The sequence below is a fragment of the Melospiza melodia genome, chromosome 15 (genome assembly GCF_035770615.1).
Source record: "Melospiza melodia melodia isolate bMelMel2 chromosome 15, bMelMel2.pri, whole genome shotgun sequence".
Lineage (NCBI taxonomy): Eukaryota > Metazoa > Chordata > Aves > Passeriformes > Passerellidae > Melospiza > Melospiza melodia.
This window is the reverse complement of record NC_086208.1, coordinates 9,037,398-9,062,568: the sequence shown is the minus strand read 5'-3', so window position 1 is coordinate 9,062,568 and position 25,171 is coordinate 9,037,398. Positions and strand designations below refer to the sequence as shown.

The window sequence follows — 25,171 nt, the reverse complement described above, 5'->3', positions numbered from 1 at the left end:
AAACAAGGCGTGGGCAGAGGAGAAGAGGATCCTGAAGGGGCCAAAGGCAGACAGAAGCTACAAGAGATCTGCAAGGCCGCGGAGGGCCGAGAAGGGTCCCACGGGCGGGGCGGCCCCGGCGCTTTGCCCCGCGGGGGGCTGCACACAGGGGGTGCGCCCTGCGGAGGGGCCGCCACACAGCCCAGGGGCACGGGCTGCCTCACAAGGGACCCCGCAGATCACCTCGATCCAGCGCCCTGCCGGACAAGGGCACCTTGCACAGCCCGTCCAACCTGCCCTTGAGCACCTCCATGGCCCGGGCGGGTACCCGGACAGGCACCTGGACCGGTATCGGGACCGGTATCGGGACCGGGACCGGCCCCGCGCAGGCCCCGCCGCTCCCAGGAGCCCCGCCCTCACTCGCGCGTAGGCGCAGGCGCAGGCGCGGGCGGCTCGGCGGCTCCCGGCGTGCGCGGGGCGCAGGCGCGGCGCTGCTGGTCGGGCTGGGCGAGCGGGGAGCGGCGGCCGGCGGGGTGAGGGGAGCGGCTGCGGCGGGACGGGACGGGACGGGACGGGACGGGACGGGACGGGACGGGACGGGGGTGCCGGGTGGAGCCGGGCCGGGCTGGGCTCGGGCGGGCAGAGCCCTCCGCCCGCCGCGGCGGGAGCCCGGTGGGAGCAGGAAGACGGGGCTGGGTTGAGCCCGCCCGGCCGGACCCCGGCGGCTCACGGGGCCCGGAGCCCCGCCGGTGCTGGGGAGCGGGGGGGTCCGGCCGGGGCGGCGGCGGGCCCGACAGCGGGGCCTGCCCGGGCGGTGGGCGCGGGGCTGAGGGGCCGGGGGAGCTGCGGGGCTGGGCTGGGTGTTCAGCCAGCGCCCCGCTCTGCTGAGCAGCCCGAAAACGGAGACTGGGGAAACTTCTCCTGTAGAGCTGGTGCCCGTAATGCTTTCAGTTTGCTGCGTGTGTTTCCACGGCTCTCCCCGCGGTCGGTGGCGGAGGGATGGATGCCTTTCCGGGGCGGGGTGCGACCGTGCACCGACACCGGGCCGGCGCTCCCGGAGCCTCCCGTGCGGCCCTGCCCGGGGCTTGTCCCGGGAGCTGCTCGGAGCTTTCGGGGCCCTGCTCTGAGAGCCCGGCGCTCTGCGGGTCGTGTTGAAATAAGCGATGTAATAGGGAGGTTGCCGTGTACTTAAAGTTTGCTGCAATGTGCTGGATCAATCCTCATAACTAAAGTTTGGCTACGGTGTCAGGTGTGGAGAGATTGAAAGCAGCCGGTGATGTAAGAGAGGACCTGAAATTGACTTGTACTCAGAAGTTTTCCTGAAGTAATAGAATGGAAATGAATTAAATTTCTTCTGTTGTTCTGTTCCAGGCTTGTAAGTTTTGCCACTTTCCTGCAATGGATAAAAGATAACTGAATGTTTCAATAAACGTTCAGGTAGCTTGCTTCTGAAGTTTCTTTTTGACTAAGACACCAGCAGGCAATTCCTCCAGGAGCAGATACTGTATATTAATGGGCAGCAGGTTTCTATTGAAGAACATCCAGGTATTTTCTGGGAAAAGTTATGCCTAAACATCCCTCATCCTGGCCAGTCACTAGCTTTCTGCATGTTGGGAGGGAGAATGGACAGCTGGAGTGGCGATTTGTCACTGAGGAACTTTTTGGGGCACCTGGGATTTTTATCTTATCTGAGCCTTGTATTTATTTGGGATTGTAACACCTGCCCTGCAGCAAGTTTGGTGAGCGTGCCTGGAAGTGCCATGGGTGTGCTGAGCTGCTGCCAGTTCTATGCCCTGTGCAGCTTGCCAGGCACTGGCTTTGGGGCTCCTGGCCCTGTCACCTCTGCCATTGCCTGGGCTGACTGGATATGTCTGTTTAGCCCTGCAATGCCTTCAGGAACAGGCACACAGGAGTAAGTTTTTATGGGACAATGCCAGCTTGGCAGCTTGGTCATCACTCAGAGCACCCTGTCTGCAGGAGAGCTGTGTCCCAATTCTGTGTTATTGTACACAGGATTTATAAAAGAGCAAAGTGGGCTTTGGTTGCAGGTGCCCTCTGATACAGAGGAGGAGCTTGCAGGAAGTGGAAGCACAGATGTGTTCAGATTTCCTTCACTATGGAAGCATCTGCATGGTGTGTGTAGTTACTCTGCAGTAGCTGCCTGTCCCCCTCCACTCCCTGGGTCACTGTCTGGACAAATATGAAATTAGAGAAGCTCAGTTTGCCATGTATAAAGCTCAGTGAATTGTCTCTTTGAACAGAATGAAGCCTTGGGATTGCTTTTCTAGGAAAATAGCCCAGAATAGTTGTGTGTTCCCACCTGGAAAACACAGTTTACCCTGAGGAGAAGTGTGGGCAAAGGTGAGCTGCCACCTGCTGGCTCCATGAGCCCTGGGCTGGGGGATCTCTGCTCCTTCCCGGGGCAGGACAGCCCTGATCCTGTGCCCTACTCCAGCCTGGGGCTTTGGAAGCCTCAGGTGGGTTTCTAAAAGCTTTCTGCTAGGGAGACTTATGAAGCATTACAAAAATATCCCAAGGAACCTGCTGGGATGATGGTAATATTTATATTTACTCATTTTTGTCCTTGCTTTAGTAAGTAAAGATAGCTCTTTCAAGTGCAGTACATTCTTCATAAAGAGTTCTGTACAATCTTGCACACTGGAAAATAGAATTGTTGCCATCAGAGGGGTTCCCTGGGGAAATGCTCAGCTTTGGCTGCTCCAAGCAGCTGGGAGGGTCTGGGGCCCTGCGTGGTGCAGGAATGCTGACAGCCCTGCACACCCCCTGCTCCAGAGCCCCCTGCTCTGCTGGGGTCACCCAGAGGCTGGGGGAAGGAGGCTCATGAGGAACAAATGAGATTAAAGTGAGCTCTGACTGTGCTGGCCAAACCCAGCTCAGTTTGTTTTTCATGATGTTGCTTCTATTTTCAAATCCAAGTCACGGAAGCCATTTGGAGTGAACTTTAACAACACTGTTGTTTCCTGTGGGCAAGTTATATCTAAAGAGTTTCTCCTGTTTGCCTCCCAGGAAATTATGTTTTTGAATAAAACAGAAATTTCAGGGGGGGTAAGGGGTGGAGTTTTTGAAAGATAATTGGAAGCTTGCTGTTTTTAGAATCTTCTGGTTTTTAAAAATATACTTTCAGAGAGGAAGGGAGAAAAAATATTTTGACTTGTGCATAAGAAATGTGTGAAAGTTGTTTGACAGTCTTTCAAGTGGTTATTCAGGTAATGGCATATACAATGACACAAAGTTACTGCTGTTTTCTCATTTCTTTAGTTCTTCATTGATTTCCCAGGCCTGGGATAATGGCAAGATTTTTTTTCTCTGTGATGTCCAGCAGAATTTCTTCCTTTCTGATTTTCAGCTTCTCTTCTGCTTAACAAACAGGGAATTGACATTTGATGGACTAGAAGTGATGGCTTTCTTTCAGTTTCTCTAAATGTGACTGTGAAGTTGCTGGTGTTGAGAACTTCATGTTACAGTTATATATCTGAGAAAAAATATTAACTCTTTGGACTTTTATGCAATGTTTTCATGGTAAAGCTAAGAAGGATACTTGAAAGTAAACTAGCTGTGCTCATGAAAAAAGGGCAAAATATTTGCAAAGCCAGAATTGATGGTTACAGTTTTTCCCATGATTTTGCATTAAGAACACACATATACACATCTATATATATGTGTGTATGTATATGTAAAATGTGCCACAAATATTCATAGGCCAAGTAACTGCTCCTTCTAAAAGCCTGTATTTTGTTATGCATGTGTCTCTATGCTGAACTGCTACAGCAATTGATGGAAAGCAAATAGAGCACTAAGTGTGTTTAATGGGAGGTGAAAGGCTTGTTTGATTAGATTAGGGCTTTAGCTGGCCTTTATGCCCTTTTTAGGTAGTGAGAATTCCTTACACTATGTTTTAAAACCTGATTTTTAGCATGTTGTATGCAAGTGTTGTAAATGGTGTGTTTGCTTTTGTAGGGAATGTTTGAGAGTCGTTGCCAAGCAATCTCAGTGTGCTCACCAGTGCTACCATCATACAACTTAAAGGTGTCTCACTTTAAGGGTGTTTTCATATTTTAAAAAAATATCCCTGATAGGTATTAGAAAATATGTCCAAAAATATTTAAATTTGTATTTGCCAGGCCACATGTGATGATTCTCTTCTTGCTGAAGTGAAGCCTCAGTTACAGAAACTGTGGCTTTTTGGTCTGCTGCTTTATTTTTCACTTTTGTGTGCGTTTGTGTGTGTGAACGCTGTACCTGAAGAGTTGCCTTGGCTTCTTTGGTTGTATACAAACAAGTGAGACTAAGGGCTGTGACCTGAAAATTAATGAATGTATTACAAAGGATGAGTAGTTTTCCAATACAAAATATCCCAATGCAGTAAGTAAAATGTAATTAATTCTGGATGACAGCATTTTGTGGCAATTAATGGAGAGGAAAAACAGATGATGTTGATGAAGATAATGTATGGTTATGCCGTGCAAGTCTCTTTCAGAGTAAGGGCAGCACAATTCTGCAGCTTACTAACCATTCTGCTCCTTATAATTACCTGTTAAAACTGCACCTTTTAATATTTGAATGCAAATGGACATGCAGAAATGTGGTAAATAGCAGTGTCTTGGTGCAGGGCAGCCTGGTCACAAAGAGCAATGTGTAATGAGCTGCAGGAAATGTTTTTCTCCTGTGATCCTGTGTAATGGCTTGAACTGGATCAGGAAGGGCAGAACATTAAGGCTCCAGGAATGAGAAGTTCACATGCAGATTGTGTGGCATCAGCTAATTGTCCATCAGCTGCTTGCACCTGGAGAAACAAATACTGCCAGACTATGAAAACTGTAGGAGGTGGCTCTCTGGGCCACAGAGTCACTCCTTTAATTACTTTTGGAACTTAGGAAAACATAGGTGTGCTACTCTCTGCATTTTCTGCAGCCAGTAACTTGGATGGCCCTAGCTCTGTAGCCTCTTGCAAAAGGTCTGGGCTCTTCCACCATGGTTTGGTTTAGTTCAGAGGAAACCACAGTTCTTTTGATGTAATTTACCACAAAAAGCAGAATTCCTCCTTATGTTTGAGAGATCCTTGCAAAGGTCAGCTTTGGTCCTATCAGTGTCAACTGTAGTTCACAATAAAGCTCTTCTGTTTGTTTCTTAAAAGCAATACTTTCTTAAAAGCAGACATCCTGAAAATAGCTGAATATATTCCTCATTCAGGTGTACATGTTGATAGGACCTGGAAATTCACTGTTCTTGCAAAGGCAATTGTTAAAACCAGGTTAATTTTACAGGTACACTTGACAGAATGGTGTGGATGAACCTCTGTGTGCTCAGGTCTGTTCAGTGTCTCTGAATTAAAATGTCACCATATGTAACTGTGGCAGCCAGGGAGAACTTTCTGGATGTAAACAGCTGAGGTGGAGGAATCCTGTGTGAAGGATTCCCTGGTATAGCATGTATGTATATACAGCCTGCCTTTTCCTGCTGCTTAAGAGGCAGGGACTAAATTGATCTGGTTTTGAAGGACAGTGTAAGTGTGGATTTGAAGCAATGCACTTGTATTTATGGTGTGGCATCTGTCCTTGGATAGGGGCTACTGGAGAAAAAAATATTTTTACTGTGTGCCTGGCCTGTGTTGAGTATTTCTGTAGAGCCAAAAAAAGGATTTAAGGAGACTAATGAACAGGAATGTATACATTTAGCTTTTGCTTCCCAAACACCCTATGGACTTTCTTGCTTATTCACAGGGACTCATCACAATTACCTTTTCTTTGTCTGTGTGGTCAGCTTCAAGCAAGAATTTGGCTGAACAAAAGGAGAGTCCTAGAACTTGTTTCAGAAAAATGAGAGGAAACAACTTGTCAGCTAGAACACTGATGGGATTAACTGTTTTTTCCATCAAAAATTGTGGGAGGTTAGAAAAGATGTTCCCTGCCCTCTCCTTGTCTTTGAGAAGCGCTATAGAGACTGTACATTTTGAAGGACTCTGGTTTCCTCTAAATAGAACATTTAGTGACCAGCTTATTCTTTATTTTTAATTTTTTCAAAAAATTGTTTTTAATTTCATTTTTTATGGTCATAGGATTGACTGGAGTGCTGCCACTTAGAAGCTGTATTTCCTATGCTTTTCATCAAGCTATTGTAATTTTCCTTGGACAGAACAGAATGTTGTTTCAATGGTAGTGCTATAATTAACTTGGAGGCAAACTTCCTTTGTTTCCTCTGTAGGTAATATACAAGGGTATGAGTCAGTAATAACCAATTACCTTGTTTATAGGAAGTTATCCTGAAGTGCCCTTGAACTGCTGTAGCAACAATAAATGTGGAGCATCTTAACTCTTCTTTTGGCTTCATTATGTGTAAAAAATGAAGATGTTAAACTGGACTCATAAATGGTAGGATCTCCTCTCTCCTGCCCTGCTCTGTGGGAATTATGGCTTTGGTGTTCTTGTCAAGAGGATTGAGTATTGAGTTTGATTTGAAAATAGATATAGCTTAATTAGATATGGTTTGAGTACTGATGGACAAAGGCATGGTGGGACAGGATTTTCATTAGTGAAGAAGCACAGCTTCCAGGTGCTCCTTGTCAGCTGTTGAGTAACAGTACCAGCCCTGGGTGACAAAGCTTTCCTTTCACAGATGTACATGGAGGCTGAAGATGCTTTGTAGTTGGGGTATTTACCTTAATTCTGCTTATTTCTTTTTCAGTTTTTCATAGATCTGGATAGGAATTAAGACTTGGTTTTGAAGTGCTTGAGCAACTTGCCACTGCCCAAGTCATGACACTCCCATTTCGAAAGGACTTGGACAAGTACAAAGATCTCGATGAGGATGAAATTCTTGGCAAGCTTTCGGAAGAAGAGCTGAAACAACTGGAAACTGTTTTGGATGATCTTGACCCCGAGGTAGGCATTAGCCAAGAGAAGTTTTATTTTTTTTCATTTGTTCCATTACTAGTCTAAAATAAATTGAGGCTTTGTACAATATAATTTCTACAGAGTTTTTCATAGCCTGCTGATGATCTCACAGATATATATGTGTATATAGTACTTATTTCCTGTTTGCAAGGTGGACACAACTGCAGCCAAGGAGAACATAAGAAGGGATAGCTGGGAGGAGCTTTCCGGGATTGATTTATAAATAAGAATTGCTGTTGTTCATGTTCTTGAGAAGAAAGTTTATTTAGAAAGGCCTGTTTAACTTTCCTGTTTCCAGTGCTGTCTGGTAAACAGCCCTTTTGCATCCATGTTTGTTTTATTATTTCTGCTGTGGAGCTTGATGGGAGTAGGAGGGTGCCAACTTCTTCTAATGAGTCCTGGTCCTCTATCTGGTAGCTTACATCTATTCCTGTCCTCATGCTGACTTTGTGAAGAGAAGACAAGTAATTGCTAAGCTCCTGAATGATTATGTCAGCATGGGATACTGAAAAAAGAATATTACAGCTTTCTGCTACAAAGTGCTGAGTTGTCCTCTACAGATAGTGGAGCTAGTTTAAGACTTCAAGACTTGTGTTTTCCCCTCATGGTTCTCTCTGGTTTTGCTGTAATAAAACCAGGATTAGTTTAATCTTGATGTGCAGGGATCAGTTCAGAATATTATGATCATGAACATGATTATGTTTTGTTGCACTGCAAGGTGTTACTGATATGTTAAATGCCTTTGACTTTATGGATGTTTTAACAGAGGAGAACTGGCAGAAGGGACTGGTTGTCTTTCATGGCAGGCAGAATTCCTATACATTCTGGTCATTCTGTACTAATATCCTTTTTTTTTTCTCTTTGTTGAAATATGTTGATATTATCAAAGAAACATCCCACCTTGAGTCAAGTCAAAACCAGGAATACTGAGTTAAAATAATAGTGGAGTCAGTTGTCTTAAAGACTTAAAATCACATGGATGTAAGTGACAGAGGAAATAGTCTCTTGCTGAATGTCTAAACTGTAAATAGCTGAGTTTTATTTAGTAGTGCTCATTTAAACAGTGCTGATTCTAGGAAAGAAAGGCAAAGTAACTGGTAAATTGAATGCTGGGAGCTATTGCACTTAAAGAATTGCTCCTATCCTACTGAGAGCACAGTGTGCTGTATTTTCATTATATTCTCCACGTCTAGATTACCTTGTGTCCTTCCCTGCCCCAAAAAAAGGAAGTTGGCAGGGAGATCAAGGATTGCCTACAAAAGATGATGTATCAGGGCTGAACCTTGCAGGGAGTGAGGAGGAAGTGGGAAATGAAGCTGAGCAGGTGCTCAGGCAGACTTTGTGAGCTGTGCTGCGTTTGTTTTGCAGAACGCGCTGCTGCCCGCGGGCTTCCGGCAGAAGGACCAGACTGCCAAGAAGGCCTCGGCTCCCTTCGACAGGGAGCGGCTCCTGGCGTACCTGGAGAAGCAGGCCCTGGAGTACAAGGACAGGGAGGACTATGTGCCTTTCACAAGGGAAAAGAAAGGTAACAGCACCCCTTCCCATGTGAGTGCTTGTGAAATCTCTGAAGTGGAGGAGCCAGAACTACTGTGAACGAATTTGGTTGAAGCACTGGGAGCTGTAATGCTTCTAACTCAGAGCATTTCCAATGGCTGCTGCTGTGCAGGGCCAGGAGGTTTCCTGTTCAGGCATTTGTGCTGCTGGGGCTGGTGTGCTCTTTGTGTGTAGCGCAGGAAGGAAGTAAGACTCAGAGATTTTATCATAGATTGTGAAGTTCTGATGGGCATGATATTCTCCAAAGTAAGAGCTAACTCTGATTTATGTCAATAATGACAAATGCTGTCATGGTGCCTGTGGCTTATGCCTTGTGTTGAATACAGGCAGCAACCTTTATAACCCTGTGTTGGATTAGAGAAATTGAATGATGTGGTAGACAGTAATGTTTGAGAATGATGTAGACTGACAAGGCCATACAAGTGGTGTATGCAGTCATGGTGTTTTTCTAGCATCCTTACTAAAGGGTTTAATAAGATTGCATAGTTACTCCTGACTAATTATATAGTTAACATTACAAGTTTTGAAATCTGGCAGTGGTTTGTGGTCTTTTCTTAAGGGTTTGAAACCCTTTAATTCTGCTTAATTCTCTGGTGTGAATCATTGCTTATTTCAGAATTGAGTCTTCATTCATCCACTGAGTTTGTGTATATGATTGTGGGGTCTGTTTGGTGAAAATTTTGTTTGAGAAAATGCATTTTCTCTTCCTGTGCCAGATAGCTTTACCTGACAATGCTGATGCCTCCCTTTTTCTTGAAGTAATAGAGAGATTGTGACTTTACAGTGTGCTGCACCATGTATGAGGGACTTCCTTCACAGAGCATTTTTTACTTTATTGTGTAGCTCAGCTCCCTTTGTGTTGAGAGATAACTGTGGCACTCTTTGCTGACAGCAGAAGGGGAGTTTGGTGACTGAACCTGCAGGAGTAAGCAAGTGCAGGACAGTGCAATGTATTCACTGTAGAAGGCAGAGGCACCCACAGCAGCAGGGCCTTGGTGGCACCCCTGCTGCTGCCAAGGACCTGCTCATGTTGTGTTCTGCTGTGCCTGGCTCCTGCTGCTCTCCTGACACATCTGCCAGGCTGTGTTGGAGACAGACTGATGGCTAAGTGTGACTGAGTTCAGTATATTTGGGGCTCACAGCTGATTGGGGAATCCTTGAATCCTGTGAGTGAGCTGGGCAAGGAGGATGTGCTCTAACACTGCATTTTCTGCTGACTGCTAGTGCTCCTTTCACATAGATGGCTCTCTAAAGTCAGCTTACGTCTACATGCACACATAAAAGTATTTGCTTGGGTAGATAAAATCTGTGAGAATCTTGCAGAGAAACAGAAAGGTCCAGCTGTAATGCAGAGCTTGGTTAAGAAAGATCAAATGTCATTTCCTTTATGTAATAAAGTATTACTAAATGGTCTGTCTGCTTGTTGCAATGAGTCATACCAGTGTAGTAAAATTTCCTGTATCTCGTAAAAAAAAGTTGCTATTTAGTAACTTCTGTCATTTATTTGAGTGCTGTAGGAGAAGAGAAAATAATACAAAAGTGAAATGTAGATTACTTTCATTAAAACTAAACATTCATTAAAACAAATGTTTAGTATCCAAATTGCTCTGTTGAGTGGGCAGGAGGCAAGAAGGTCAAGCTCATGTTGGAGTAGTGAGGGATAACCTTTTCTTTTCCCCTCATGAAAGTATTATGGTGCAAATTTGACTTGCTGTTGCATTTGTTGCCATTTTGCACAAAAATGGCAATTGTAAATAATTTAATCATTTAAATCAAGAAATTATGATATTGATCTAGATGGAGAACTTGGAAAGGGCATACAGTGTAATTAATACTTGAGTAGGATGCTTTTTGTTATAGAGGGCTTGTATCCTAATGTGTTTTTTGTTAATATTAAAACAGACCAACAGACAAGTAAACTGGGTTATAATTTTTCATTTCATCTAGAAATACATGTTATGAAGAAACAATAGCAAATTGTGGAAGAAGGGTAGGTGAAAATGCTGCTTGATTCTCCTGTTAATTTAGGAGAAATGTGACAAATATAACCTTAGTTCCAGAGGTATTGGGAGGAAAGAGATGGATTGAAGCTGCAGCTGGTTTTTTTTTGGTGCCATTTGTTGGGTCAGAATTTGCTAAAATATTTCTGTGTCCCTGGCTCATCTCCTTGCTCTAACTTGTTCCAATTTTTCATTTCACGGAGCAAAAAGAGGAAAAATCTACCCTTCTCTTTCCTTTTTCTATTTTAGTAGAACTGATGTCCTGCATGGTGATTTGGTCTGCAGATTTATCAAAGAAGCTTACCCTAGATTAATTTTAAATATCCTGTCTTGCTACTGATTCTGGTAACCTTGTTTTCCTACTAGAGTGTGAAGGAAAAGACTCTCTTCCAGACACCCCAAGTACCTAATTTTGGGGTAACATGTTATTAAAATAGTGTTGCTACTCTTTCAGTGATAGATGATGTAATTGCTCCAGGTCTTTGGAACCTCTTTTATTTTGTGCTATGGCATGTGGAAGATCAGAAATAATGTAAAGTGTCCTGCTGTGGTGAAATGAACAATGCTAAAGAAATGCAATGTTTTATCCCTAAATTGTACTGTATTCCATTTTCCCAGTGCCTTGATTTTGTTTCTAAAAGCATCCTTAAAAACTTACTTTGTTTTAAAAAATGATTTTAATGATTTAAGTCACATTCTGTTCCAATTAAGTGTTGAACCATACAGTAAACCAATGTTCAAGAGATTAATGAGATCAGTGTGGTAATATTGTAACAGAACTAGCTTTGTCTCAATGTGTGTATGGAAGTATGTCATAAAGATTTTCCAGGGTATACTGCAAGGAGAAGGAGCTCTCATCCAAGCAGTGAAGCAAGGCCTCAGCACTGAAGGCTGTTGCCCTCAAGTGTGTTCCACTCATCTGACTGACTCTGACCAATGCTCCTCCTCCTGGAACAGCAGAAGAAGACAATTATTGCTGCTGACATAAAGACATATCTGAGATAGTAATGCACTTTGTGCTGTGTAGTGCAAGGCATGAGCTAAGTGCTGTGTAAGCAAAGCTTTGCATTTCCAGCCTTTGCACTCTTCTAATTGTGGCTCTCTCTTCCCTTTGCATTCCTGCAGGGGTGTGTTTGTTCTATCTAGATTTGCAGTTCATGTAACCTCTGCTTTAGGCTTGGTTTGGTTTGGTTTTTCCCCTTCTCTGTCACTCAGAAAACAGTGAAACTGTAGCTGAAACTACTACTGAAACTAAAGCTCTTCTGTTGGCACCCTGCTCAGTTGTTGCTCCAGATCACCATTGCCTTCTGTTGCAGCAGGATTTGGGATGCTGTGTTATCTGTTTGCCATTCAATCATTTTAAAGTCTTTAAAGGAAGTGTGTTACATGTTGTGAAGTGAAGCTAATATCCTGTAGGATATTTGCAGAAGCAGCTTGTCAAATTGATATTCTCCATACAAGAGCACTAGAAGAAACATGTGATACTCCAGCTTTAATGTAAAACAGTTTTCTTATTTATTGCTCTGTGGCCTGTAATCAGATCAGATAGCAGATAACAGCTCTGCTTCTGCACTAGGACATTGAGGAACTCACTTGTAAGTTGAATTAGAAACATTAGTATGAAATTGTGCTTACAAGGGAATTGATAAACCTAAATTTGTTACATGGTAAGAAGTGGAGATTGATGAAGTGTGTATTAGATAAATTTCTGAACTAAGCAAAGTTAAAGGAACACAAGATGTAAGGAATGCATCAGATGTTGCTCACTTCTCTTCATGAAGTCAGTGGTGAGAAAAGCTTGTATTCAGATGTTCTCAGGTAGCACTTGATTTGTTTTCCCAAATGGAGTACCCTAAAAGTGGAATTTAGACTTTCTTCTGCTGTGCTAGGTGTGGCTGCCTGTTAGTGTGGGGTGTGTGAGAATAGTACCAGCAATGTGCAGTGCATGGCCCCACTGAACAGACCTGATTTCTGCAAGGTACTGAGTCCCACCTTAAATCCTGTGCTTCTGTGTGGGAAGTGTCCAGGGCACTTCCATAAACACCATCCAGTGTTCCTGCCTTTAGAGCAGTGCAGCTGGGTGGAACTTGAACTGAAAGTTCATTCTGCAGTAGAGGAGGCCTCTGACTTAATCCTGCATGTGCATCATCCAGCATGTAGCTGAAAGACATGGAACACCTGCCTGTATGTATTACAAAAATGATGTGAACGTCCCTGAAATTTGCCTCTTCATGTTGTATTGCTTCATCTTTGCATTATCCTGGCTGGCTGTAAGGGAGCTGTCATGTTCCTTCATGTAATAAAAACCCTGCTATTTGGAAATGTTCCACTTGAGGGCCAGGCAAGCTGCACAGATGTGTAGTGGTTTTTGGTTTTATTTAAAGCTTGCATTAGGAGGGGGGAAGGGACTTGCTGAACTGTATTGGCAGCAGGCCTGGAGTGAGATCACTGTCCCCAGAGACACAGGGGTCTTACCCTTCTGGAAGTAAGTTCATTGCTAGAAGGGAGTGGGGGAAGGATCTGCTTTTGTATGTACATTGTAAAACTCTGATTTCTGTTCTAGGACAAAAAGAAGCCAGTGAATGAGAAATTATGTACACAAGGGTGTGACTTGCTTTATAACCAAAACTGCTCCTGACCCAGCTCATGTGACTGGAGTTGGCTGCAGTGAACATTTCTGGAGGGCAGTGGCTTTTAACATTTTTACTTTAGTAAAAACTGATTATACTTCTCACTCTCTTTAGGTTTTCTAAAGAAAGGCACGTATGGATAAGTTTTTATTACTCTTAGGAAGCAAATATTTGAACCAGACATTTCTAACCTATGAATTTAAGAATTACTGAACAGCAACATCAGGAAAAGTAGTTCTCTTTTTGTGAGCACTGTGGGATGAATTAGACAGAAGGCTGAATCAGATTAAAATGCATTTTTGTCAAGTTGCTTTTAATTGAAGTTAATTTATTTTTCCTGGTCTCTTCCTGCAGCACTGATGCTGCAAATAGGATGGCTGAACTAAAGCTCAGGTGCTCGAATCCCACTGTCCTCCTTCCTTGTACTCCAAAATCCTCACCTTTTTACTAGCCCATATTACTGAGGGAAAATAACACAAACATAGCTGCTGAAAGGCTTTAGATCATGTGTATGCTCCTCAGAGTGCTTCATGGATTGGTGAAAGCTTGTCAAACATTCTCTTCTATAAACTACAGTTTAGGTTAAAGGTTAATCTCTCCCCAGTAGGTGATGCTGGTAAAATAAAATGATAGAAATGCATTGCATCATTTATATCAAAACAACCTGAAACAATTGCTACATAAGCCTTCAATTTATGAAGAAGAAATGTGTAATTTCTGAAGGTTTGCTTTTAATCCTGAGTCAGTTTATGAAGGTTTTCTTTTAATCCTGAATCACCAACAATTTCTTTTGCACTGTCCATCAAATCTGAGGTAATGAATGTCAGCTGCACTTAACTACTGTTTGGAATCAGTACAGTTATGTAAGGAGGTTTGTTTTCTGCTTCTAAATATGGATAATGACCATTTATACAAGTTTCCAAAGAGATAGCAACCCAGGAACAAAGATACCGTGTTGCTAGCAACAGCTCTTGGTCATCAGACTGTGTTGTCAGAGAAAAACCTGATGTGCCTCTCTGTAATCTGTGCCAATGGGAATGCATTCACTTCCTTTAAAAGGAAATGGCCACAAACTGCTGTAATCTAGAGAAGATATGGAATACATGATTTTGGGTTTAGTGATGCTAAACTCCACCTACTAGCACTGTAACTGGGACATTGGGACAGCGATGATTCCTCTGTGGAAATACTTTTTATAGCTATGGATATGGCAGAGGGTGGGCTACTGAATTAGGACTGAGACTTCATAGGGTGATTATCAACACCACTTCCTACCCAGGAAATAACAAAAGGGAGCTGGAACTCCTTTTCCATTGCTCTTTCTGTGGATAGCTCAGGCAACTTGGAAAGTTTGAAAAACTTGAACTTTAAATAGCTCTTAAGATTTGATTCACAGTTGTATAGGTGGGAATGATTTCTCTCAAATGCATCAGTAAAAGAGCTTTTGTTTGCCATGTTAATTTGTCCTGAACCTAAGCACCCCTTGCCTGTCCTGGCTCTTACCCAGTGGAAGACTTCTTTGTTCTGAAGGACCAGTTCTAAACCATTCACAGCTGAACTGTTAGAAAGACTTTCTCATATTCTGATTTCCTACCCTAAAGGTGCATTCAGGATTTATGGTAACTACACAGACCTCTACCTAATTCATGTGTTCTAAAATAAGTTTTCCCAATACCTGCCTGCAATAACCTAAAGGCTGGTGCAGAATGTAATGTTACTCCTGGTTCTTTTGCCATTGAGTTTTGATGACCTTTCTAAGTATCATTTTAGAAAACAGTGTCACTGGCAGAGAAATCTGGTACCATGTTTTGGGCTGTTCACAAACCATGGTTTTCTCACTCAGCTTTGGTTTTTTGCTTCAGAACTTAGGTTAACATCTGAAATCAGAAATTTTGTGTATAGTTTAAAAACTGCAGTGAATAGTCAGGTGTGTGATCTCAGATAACTCTGTGATATTCTCTCTCTGACACATTCCCATTACAGTTCTGCCTGGCACCCTTTTTCCCTTGAGAGGAAACTCAGCTTTCTCTGCTGATACTAAATATTTCTTACAGTCCTTCTAGACTGTTCAAAATGTATAATCCAGGTCTTTATGTTACTGTCTAATCCTTAGGAGAAGCAAATAAGGTTGGAATCATGATCCAGACTCCTGGAAATTTATTCTTGTTTATACTCTTTCCTCATCTCTGACTTGTAACAGCAGAAGAGCCATTTATGTTGTCTGTGGTTCTCCTGGTGTTCACTAAATGTAATATGTATTCTTTAAGAACATAGTATTTGAAACATAAGTAGTGATATAATACAAAGTAACATCACACTTTCCATTTTGTTTACTCCAGGGAAAATATTTATCCCCAAGCAAAAGCCTGTGCAGTCTTTCACAGAAGAAAAATTCTCTCTTGATCCAGAACTGGAGGAAGCCCTGACCAGTGCCACAGACACAGAACTGGGTGACCTTGCAGGTGAGGATTTTTTGAAGGATGGATGGGCTGGCACATATTTAGAGAAGGAAGATCTATAATTAATGTGATGGTGTATTGATCTACAGGATGTTGTAGTTGTGATAGAAGCCACATTATGTTGTTTGCCAGTTTGCTTGAAGTGTTTCACTTTGTTGGTTTGTGATCATTTGTGAGGAAGTTAATTATTTTGGCCTGCAAAAGATTCCTGATGTTTAAACTCAAAACCTTTAAGTCCATTCCTCAGACTGGCTGGTTTTTGATGTGTATGTATCTGCTTTTTCTTGTGTATAACAATGTGTTTGTATGTGCCTGTATTCCTAAAGCTTCATTTTTGTGATTGAGCTGCACTTTTTAATGTTGGTGAAACTGGTGAAGTCAGAACTTTCTAAGATGTGAAAATTAACTAAAATGTCTCTAATTATTTTTTCTACTTTTTTCAAATAATTAAGATATTGAATGGCTTTTTGTACTGATAAGTATTGTACAGACGTCAGGTTTTGTTATTTAAAAGAACCCTGCATCTGAGCTGAATTAGGAACAGTAAAAACTGTTTTTTCCTTTTTTTTTTTTTTCCTTTTTCAGCAATACTGGGAATGTCCAACTTGATAACAAACAATCAGTTCTGTGATGTAGTAGGAAGCAGTAATGGGATTGACAAAGACAGCTTCTCAAGTAAGTGTGTACACAAGAGTGCTAGAAAAATCAATTCTCTGTACTGCACACAGTTCCTATAGCATTCACCAACATTCTTTTAGACTGTCCAGCCTTAGTCTGGAAATGTGTATGCCCATAACATTGCTAATTGAGTTCTGGCAAGAGTTGAAATATACATACACTACAGTGTCCTCTGCATTTAAGTCATTTTTTGGTGACAAAATAGGCATAAGCATGCATTGTGTGTGCTGATTCTTAGGTTTTATATTTGTGTTTGTAATTCAACTCCTATGTGCTTTCTGGAAAAAAAAAAAAAAGCAGAAAGGCTGTGAGGACTTTTGATATTGAAAAGAATTGAACTTGATGAAAATATGGTCAGGAGAGGATGGTATGCTTTTTTGGTGGGGGAGAGATGTAAATTCTGATGAAATGATCTTTAAATACAGGAAATATTTAGTATGTGGATAATTTATTCACAATGAATGTGTGCAGCCAGTTGATTACATTTAAATGCCTTACTTTTCAGATATAGTAAAAGGTGAAAAAATGTTGCCTGTTTTTGATGAACCACCAAATCCTACAAATGTGGAGGAGACACTGCAAAGGATTAAAGATAATGATTCTCGTCTTGTTGAAGTTAATCTAAATAACATTAAGGTAATTACATGAAGGCTGCAGTAAATATGCTGGTTTTTATCAGTAGAAGACACTTTTAGCTGCAAAACTGTCTAAGAGAGCATGATAGGCTTATTCTAAGTACAGCAATCTTTCTGCTGAATGTTGCAGTGTGTATAAGCTCAGAACCTGCAGCTAAACCAATAAGCCATCTTGGTTTCTCTTGCCAAATGTGTGTTTAAAAAGTCTTAGACTTTCTCACTGCCAGCCCAGATTTCTGTAGCTGCCAAGCTGGCAGCAGTTCCAGCAGGTCATTATCGTGGAGTTAACTACTTTGCTGAATCCTTTGTCCTTGATGAAGCAATGTGCCCTCAGTTTCTATTGCAAGTAAAGGGATATTTGTGCCTTTAATCCTTCTGATTCTTGTACAAAAGGGCTGGTGGAAGTTAGGGCAGCTTCTCCTAAGTCATATGTAAAAACACAGTTGTGTTCTTACACATGACAAGCTTTTGTATATTTGCTTGAAAGAAACCAGAACTGCAGCACCCCTGACTTGCAGTGCAGACACCAGAGACAGCCTTGCCAGCAACCAGGGCTGCTTGTTCCCCTTACTAAATTGGGGAAATAAAACCCATGGTTTAAGAGTACTGTGTAACAGGTACATGCTAGCCAGAGTAACTGCTTAAAAAGGCAACAGATCAAAGTTTGATACAATAAACTGAGATATTTGCTACCCTAATTAGTTCTTTAAAATTATTCCTTTTAAGCTTGGTTGCTACTATTCTGTATAAATGATTGCTTTATAGAATTGGTGACTCCTGCAGCCATTGCATCTTAGGGTAGGTCTTCACTGTGAGGCTGCTGGAGACCATGGTAGTTAAAATTGTAGGGCATTTTGCTGTAAAGAGAATAAGATAGTGAGAGAAGTTGGGGGGAGGGGATAAACTTGTGTGTCTCAAGAGAGTGAAATGCTATTTTTAATTCAAGAACATACCAATTCCAACGCTGAAAGAATTTGCAAAAGCCTTAGAAACCAACACACATGTGAAGAATTTCAGCCTGGCAGCCACCCGAAGCAATGATCCTGTTGCTGTTGTAAGTACTCTCAATAATGGCTTTAAGTGGGGTGCAAGGGAAGGTAGGATGGAAAGGCAATGGTAAGGGATTGAATTTAATCCAGTTTAAATGATCAGGGATGAAAATGTTTCCATTCTGCTACACTGTAAATTATGTTTTCTTTAACAAACCTTTGTTGTATCTAAGTTGGTAAATGATTACTAGTAACTTAATATGCAGCAATGCTTGAGATGTGTGAGGGAGAATTCTTTATTCCAGTCCCTTTCCCTGATTTTTCATTTTGCTAACCTTCTTCCTTTTTTTCCTTCTCTCCTAATTGTTTAGTTCCTGCTGTTCATTCCAGTAGCCAATAGTTCATTCAAAATTAATTTGCAGGAAGTACATTTCAGGACTTAAAAACACCCATAAAATTTTTCAACTAACTAGAGTTTTAGTTTAATTTGTAAAAATACTTGTTTCTCTATCTCCCTGCTACCAAAGATTGGCTTAAAATATTGGTATAAAAAGCATAATATTAGTCAAAGTATCTAGCTTGAAACTTAAATATAATTTATTGTCAGGTTGGTTTTTTCTATGTTGAATTAAAGCAGTACCTTATTTAATTACAAATAAACAGGTAAGAAAACAAAATTAATTGTTTTGCCAGGACAATCCTTTGCACTTGTTTTAAATTCAAGTTAGAAAAAAACAACTATTTTGAAAGACTCCCATTAAATGAACAAATGAGCATTTGAAAGCTTTGGGTTTGGATCAATTAAAAAGTTTCTTTTCAGCAGGACTAAAACATGTAATAAAAATCCATAAAGGCCTCTTTCCTCAGGTGTGGTTTTGTTGCATTTTTTGTATTGTGACTTGGTAGAAAAAAATTCAGAGTTTTTCTGCCAGTAAACTCAGCGCTTAGCCATTCCTGTTTTCTTCCTTTCTCAGAAATAACATCAGGTATAAAAGTGCCTTTAGCTACATGCTGCTACTGTGCTTAGAGCTTTGAATTTTACCTTTTCCTACCAAATCTGTAGACAAAAGCACTTTGAAAGTCAGATCTCCTGTTTACAAATTAACCATATCTAATTCTCCTCTCAGTTGACTAATGCCCTTTCTTTGGCCTTTGCTTAGCAGCCTGCATTGCTCATTTGTGTGTTACAAAATGGAACTGGTCCAATATGCTAATTTCAGACCATTTATATTCTGTGTAGCTTTTTAGTTTGTAACAAGAGAAAGACAGGCCTTCTCTTGACTGAATGCTACTTAAGAAGGGAATGTAGATAATGCCTGGCTAAAGAGTCATCTCAGTCTCAGTAAGTGAAAGCTTGCAAAGTTACACCTTGCATCTCTGAACTTGCTGGTTCCATGGAACTAGTTAGTGGAAGTGGTTATTGCTGTGTCCTATGAGGTACTGCAGCAAAATTCAAAAGTTTAATGATGCTTTCTTATATTCAAAGGCTCTTGCAGATATGCTGAGACGAAACACAAAATTAAAAAGTTTGAACATAGAATCAAACTTCATCACTGGAGTTGGAATTCTGGCATTGGTTGATGCACTGAAAGACAATGAAACGTTGACAGAGATCAAAATTGATAATCAGGTAAGTGAGGTGGTGGTGATACCATAGCTAAACCCAGCCAATCCTAATTGAATGTTTTTACAAGACAGCCTGTGATAAACACTTCAAATATTTTATGTTTAATTATCTTAACACCATCAACAATTGTCCTTAAGACTGTCAGAAGTATCCAGCTGAGGTTGATTTCTGTCCTTCCTTGTGCTTTAAAATGTACAAATATATTTTAGGACCTTCTGCCTATCTGATTAACTAGAATGAAGCCAAGTGTTTATTGACTGATATGGGGCAAGTATTTGGATCTCTTTCAAGATGAACACACCTAAGCTCTGTTGTCTCTGTGTACCTTTTATTTTAACAGAGGCAGCAGCTGGGCACAGCTGCAGAAGTAGAAATTGCCAAGATGCTTGAAGAAAACAACAAGATCCTCAAGTTTGGATACCATTTCACACAACAGGGACCTCGAGCCAGGGCAGCTGCAGCTATCACAAAAAACAATGATTTGGGTAAGACCTGTCATCATTAATTGACTGGGGGTGGGGCACAGGCTTTAAAGGGCTTATTCCCCTTCTCTCTTGACAAAACCAGGATAGCACAAGATTAGTAGATCTGTTTCAGGTTTCTCCTGTGCTTTACTCCTACTTTTTTGTTGCTGCTTGATGTTTTCTGTTTTGTTGCAGGGTGTTCATGAGGGGAGAATTTTTAGCATAGTCTAGAACAAGAGCATTCAAATTTCATGTGAGTTGTGGCAAAGGGAGTGAAAACAAGAGTTTTGATCCCCCAGTTGTATTCAGAGAAGATTAATTTCCTCTTTAAAATCAGTACTTGAAACTAACAGTGTAGGATGCCGTGTTCAGTGCCAGAATCCAAATGTCACTGGGATTGCTTGAGCAAGGAAACTAAACATACTGTCATGTACAGAGGCTGGGACTGGGTAATCTCTCCCTTGGTGGTTCTGTTCATGCACAAGTAGCTGATAGCAGTGGCATCTTTATTTGCTGCAGTCAGGTTTGTTGGAGCTCATCAGGTAGAATCCTAATTAAATGGATCAGCAGAAAAGTGGTCAATAACATAGCACATGAACGGAAATAGTTTGTATAATAATGTCAAATACTTGAGGCACTCAGCTACAAAATAATGTCCATCTATTCAAGTGGAACTTCATTTTAAAATTCTATTTAATTAAATCTTTTTGGTTTAGATGCTTTGTGGTGACCTCTCATCAGTGTGAAAAGGGACCAGGCAGTTTAGTAGTAGTAGCGGTAATTAAGGAATATATTAGAGGGAATGACACAGGAAATTGGAATTTGGTTTAAAGATCTGATTCCACTCTGAATAAAGGTTAAAGTGGAGGAGAACAGCTCTAAAAGATGAGTAACTAGAATAGAGCACAGAGAGATAAGAAAGGCACTCAGACACTGCGTATCTGTTTCTCAAAATAGATTCTAAACCAGTTGGGTTTTTTATCATAATGCTTCAGGTGTCTCACAGCTTTCTGAGGTTTCCTCTCTCCCTAGTTCTCTTATTAGTGTTTGACTGTTCAAAATCTATGCTTCTATTGATATCTTGCCTTTTTTCCTTTGCTTTCTTAGTCTGGAGTATGCGAGTAAAAGTTTCTGCAAATACCTTTTCATCTGTCCAGCCCTGAAGCTACAGAGAAGGTTACTCTGAGTACCCACTTGGGTATTAAGCACTGAAACCAAGATGTTTGAAGTCTCTAATTTCTCTCTTTGTATGTTCCTTCTAAAAAAAAGTCTACGTCTTTTTCCTTGCTCACACTGTGTTGTACCACTTCTCTGTTCTTTGTGTACTTTTAACTGCATGATTGGAGAAGTCTAGGGCTGGAAATTCTTTTCATCTGTTCTTGCAGTTTGATGAAAGCAGGTATGAATAACTTTTGCCACCTAGTTTCCGTTGAGTGAATTTAAGAGCACATTCACTTTCTTCTTGTATAGATGTGCTTGCTTCACTTTTTTAAACAAAATTGAGATGTCCAAGACCTTTAGTGCCATTTGCTTTGTCTGCACAGAAAAGGAAAACATAATTTGGTAGTGTGAAAACATCAAAAGTAATAATATTGAGGAAAACTCCAGTCATTCAATCAATAGTGCATATTCTCATATCTTAATAAAGTGAGCTTTTAGTTATTTTAATCACAAATATTTGTTGCTCTTGTATTTTCTGAGAATTGATTGTTTCTATTAATAAATGGAAGGTGTTAGGCTGTTGATTGTAACATCTGTGTGTATAAATTGTGTTAGCTGTAGCGTGAAGCTCTTGTAGTGTTTCTTTTGAAGCCATGTAAATTAAATTCACCTCTAAAAACTGCAAAAACTGTAAAAAAAAAAGAATCCTGGCTAAATCTGCTTATCAGACATAAGATGATTAATGTTTCCCACAAGTCCTTCCTTGGAAATATTTGCAACTGTTTGTGAATAAGGCAATAAGCTCTGCTTATTTGCTTAAATTACTGTCTAATGCTAAGTGTTAGCTAACTTAATTTATGGTACTTCATGTGACAAAGTAACTGTTCATGTTGCAGAACACAAAAGCCAGTTAAAATGCTAACATAGCAAACCTTCTCTTTCTTGTCTCCCTGCTGCAGTTCGGAAGAGAAGGGTTGAAGGGGACAATTAGCAAAGCTGCTGCCAGAACTGTGGAGTCAGCACGGGCAGCGCCGTGGGCTTCAGCAGCCTTGGACTACACTGACCTGGTTAGAAGGGAAAAGACTGGAAACCCCCTTCCTTTTAAAGCAAAGAATAGAATCACCTGCTGGTATGCAGCACAGTTTTGGGATGGATGGAGACACAGCAACTGTGCCAGTCTCTGTACCATAGGTTTTGATGGGGTTTTGTTAAGAACTTTTTTTTGTATTTCAAGACTTTGGCTGTGCTTTCTACTAAAAATGTAATTGCAAATCAATGGTATAATTGTATGTATGTAGTCAAAGAATGGGACTTTTAAGATGATTGGGCAGGTACTGACCCAACTGAAATGTTTTAAGAAAATCTGGGGGTGTGTATTTACCAGGAGGGGTGTGTTGTGTATATTCCTGACAACAATGCTCTAGAGAAAAGGGATTCTTCACCCAGCAGCTGCACTCGTGTAGAGCTGTTCAGCTTTGTTCATCTGCACTGAAGAGAAATCTTTTACAGCAATGTTATTTGTAATTCTACTAGTTTGTTTTTTATTTGTTCTTGATACTGTAATCAAGTTCAAAGACATCCTTTCAAGCCAAACAAAAATACATTGGCTAAGGACTTCTCCCAAGGAATTAGAGGGACTAATAGAAAAATGGAAGCCTTGGAAAACAAGAAAAAAATTCTGGAGTCTTGCAAAATGACAATTTTTCTGTTACATCTAAATCCTTAAAGTCTTTTTCTAAAGGTCCCATAACTGTATCTTGCTCTGTATCTAAATTGAAGACATTTTTAGACTGATTTCATGTGTTCATCAGCATTATTTAGTTTATATTCTTTGTTTAAAAATTGTTATCTGCATTCATAAGTATCAATTTCTCTAGAAGTAGTGGACATTCATATTTAAAATTCTGCATAACTATACAGGAAAAGCAGCCTTAACTGTAAGACCACTGGCCTAAGTTACATTACATTAAGCTATTTGTACTTCATACAAATCTAACAGTTTTCAATAATGAAGTAACACTTTTAAGAAAGGGTTTTTCCATTCTATATCTGTCTTGATGTTGAAACACTACCTAAGACATGCAAAACCAAACCAATATGTTGTGTCAAATCTCTAGGGCGTAGTCATTGTTGAAGTGTTTGAAGTTCCGTAAGCAAACTAATAAGGCAACAAGAATCACTTCAACTTCTGTACATAATCACAGTACACTTGAAATATGCAAATCTAGAAACTTTTGGGTGTAGCTCTGTTTGGACTGTCTTGTACTAGTTTGCTTTGAGTTCACAAAAATGTTCTACAGGACTGCTTGGCTGTATTTATAGCAACAGAGAATTCAACTGACAACTGTTTTCATCCAAAGAGCATAATGTGGTGAGCATTTATGTGTAGAAAAGATTGGACTGAGAATTTTGCATCAGGTTGTATATACTGTAAAAACAGAGCAAGTCTCTGACACTGTGCCCACACTGTAATTTGCTGCAAGTCTTGGTTTGGATCTTTAAAGACAGACTTTATTCTGGAGGTTTTACTGCAACTGTACAGAGAATTTTGAACTATAGTGCCTTCAGTGAGGATGTATATAACTGGTTTATACTCATGGAAGAACTTTTTTTCCCCCTACTTCTAGATCAGTGTTTTATTAGAATTACAGATAAATAATGTGCTCTGAAAACCAAGTTGGAATTAGTTCAGTTAAAACCAAAGACTACATTTACTGTAACCTCACAACAATACCTGAAGTGTTCTGGTGAATAACAAAAAGGGCTTCTTTTGGTTTGGGCTTTTCAAGAACTTTTTAGATTTTGAAATAAACTTTGAAATAGTTCTAATACAATATGCATACAATCAGAAGTTAAGTGTATTGTTACAGACAGGCAGTGCTGTACAAAGATGGCCAAAGCATCTCATGTGCTGAGTTGCCTAAAGCTGCACTTTACTTTTGATTTGCTAGGCACCATTATCATTTTGTGTCAAAAAACAGGCTGTAATGTCTTCCTTCATTTGTTGAAGGGCTGCATATTCACAGAATCTGTTCATGTATTGGGATTCTATGATGAGTTGTTATATCACTACCTAAAAAGATTAGGCAGTTATCTCCTAATTGAAAATGAAGGAGAAAACTGAAAGGCTGGATTATGGAAATAATAGCCCAAATCCCTTTCCTGCTTTTACTTAATCAAGTTTGGCTGTTTAATTATTTATATTCCAATCAAAGGCAGAGCCATTTAAGTTTCAGCTCTTAATTTTCCTGTCACAAATGATAGTTAAATGGTTTAACTCCGTAGACAACAGCTAAAAATTTGACTGCTTGTGACTTTCAGGACAGATACCTGACTGTATCTGGGCATGGAAAACAAATTTTTTCAATCAGAAGGGTCTAATTATCCACATTGTTGCAAGACCTTTGGTGTGGTGCATGGAACAGTAAACAGCAATCACTTTTGTGCCATGCAGTGTGTATCCTTTTTGGAATAAATGAAGAAATTCAGTCTGTAGCCGGGAATCTTCAACAGTCTCAAGAAACAAAGTGAGCACTGATGTAATGCCATCGAGTGAGATCCTGTGTATGATTTCACTGATTGTGAGTGTAGGGAGGGCATTACTGTGGTAGCCAGTTACCATAAACACAAGGGCTTTTTCTGAAAGAGATACTGTTTCTGTTTTCTTACTGATTGTTTTTCCTGCTTAATGAAGAAATCAAATGACCGCATATGTTGATTCTGTTGGTTCCAAGCTAAGCATGGAAACATAATATTTCAGAGCAATTACCTATTTACTCTTGTATTTTAAAGAAATAGCCTCTCTCTCTGCAATTTGAGTAATCCTGCGTTTGTAAGCTACAAACGAGCAAGTGTTCCATTTAAATTTCCATTGGGGAAGCAGGTATTGAGTATTTTAGCATATCAGCACTATATGCTGTCAGATTGTAAAACAGTTACTAATCTTTGGATTATTAAAGTACTGTATTCTTGTTGTGGCTTCGGGGTTTTGTTTGTTTGCTGTTTTTAGTACTGTACAGAGTTGTTCGAAACCCTTGTGTTTATGTGAGAGCCGTTCGTTCTCCGGCCGGGCGGGAGCGGCCGG

General features: G+C 40.6%; 1 protein-coding gene across 5 annotated transcripts; it reads left to right on the top strand.

The window, feature by feature from the left end:
- The first annotated feature begins 457 nt into the window (after positions 1-457).
- LOC134425235 (tropomodulin-3-like) lies at positions 458-25,066 on the top strand. 5 transcript variants are annotated; one of them, XM_063169690.1, is made up of 12 exons: positions 496-512; positions 1,351-1,524; positions 6,682-6,878; positions 8,259-8,415; positions 15,414-15,536; positions 16,119-16,208; positions 16,717-16,847; positions 17,793-17,900; positions 19,322-19,465; positions 19,803-19,947; positions 21,034-21,102; positions 22,047-25,066. In XM_063169690.1, the coding sequence occupies exons 3-11, from the start codon at positions 6,753-6,755 to the stop codon at positions 21,087-21,089; spliced, it is 1,080 nt and encodes a 359-aa protein (XP_063025760.1). In that variant the 5' UTR covers positions 496-512; positions 1,351-1,524; positions 6,682-6,752; the 3' UTR covers positions 21,090-21,102; positions 22,047-25,066. The 5 variants fall into 5 exon arrangements, 4 of the variants coding, with proteins under 4 accessions (XP_063025759.1, XP_063025760.1, XP_063025758.1 ...); XM_063169688.1 differs by lacking the exon at positions 496-512 and adding an exon at positions 1,241-1,257; XM_063169689.1 differs by lacking the exon at positions 1,351-1,524 and having other exon boundaries at positions 458-512.
- Positions 25,067-25,171: the final 105 nt, after the last annotated feature.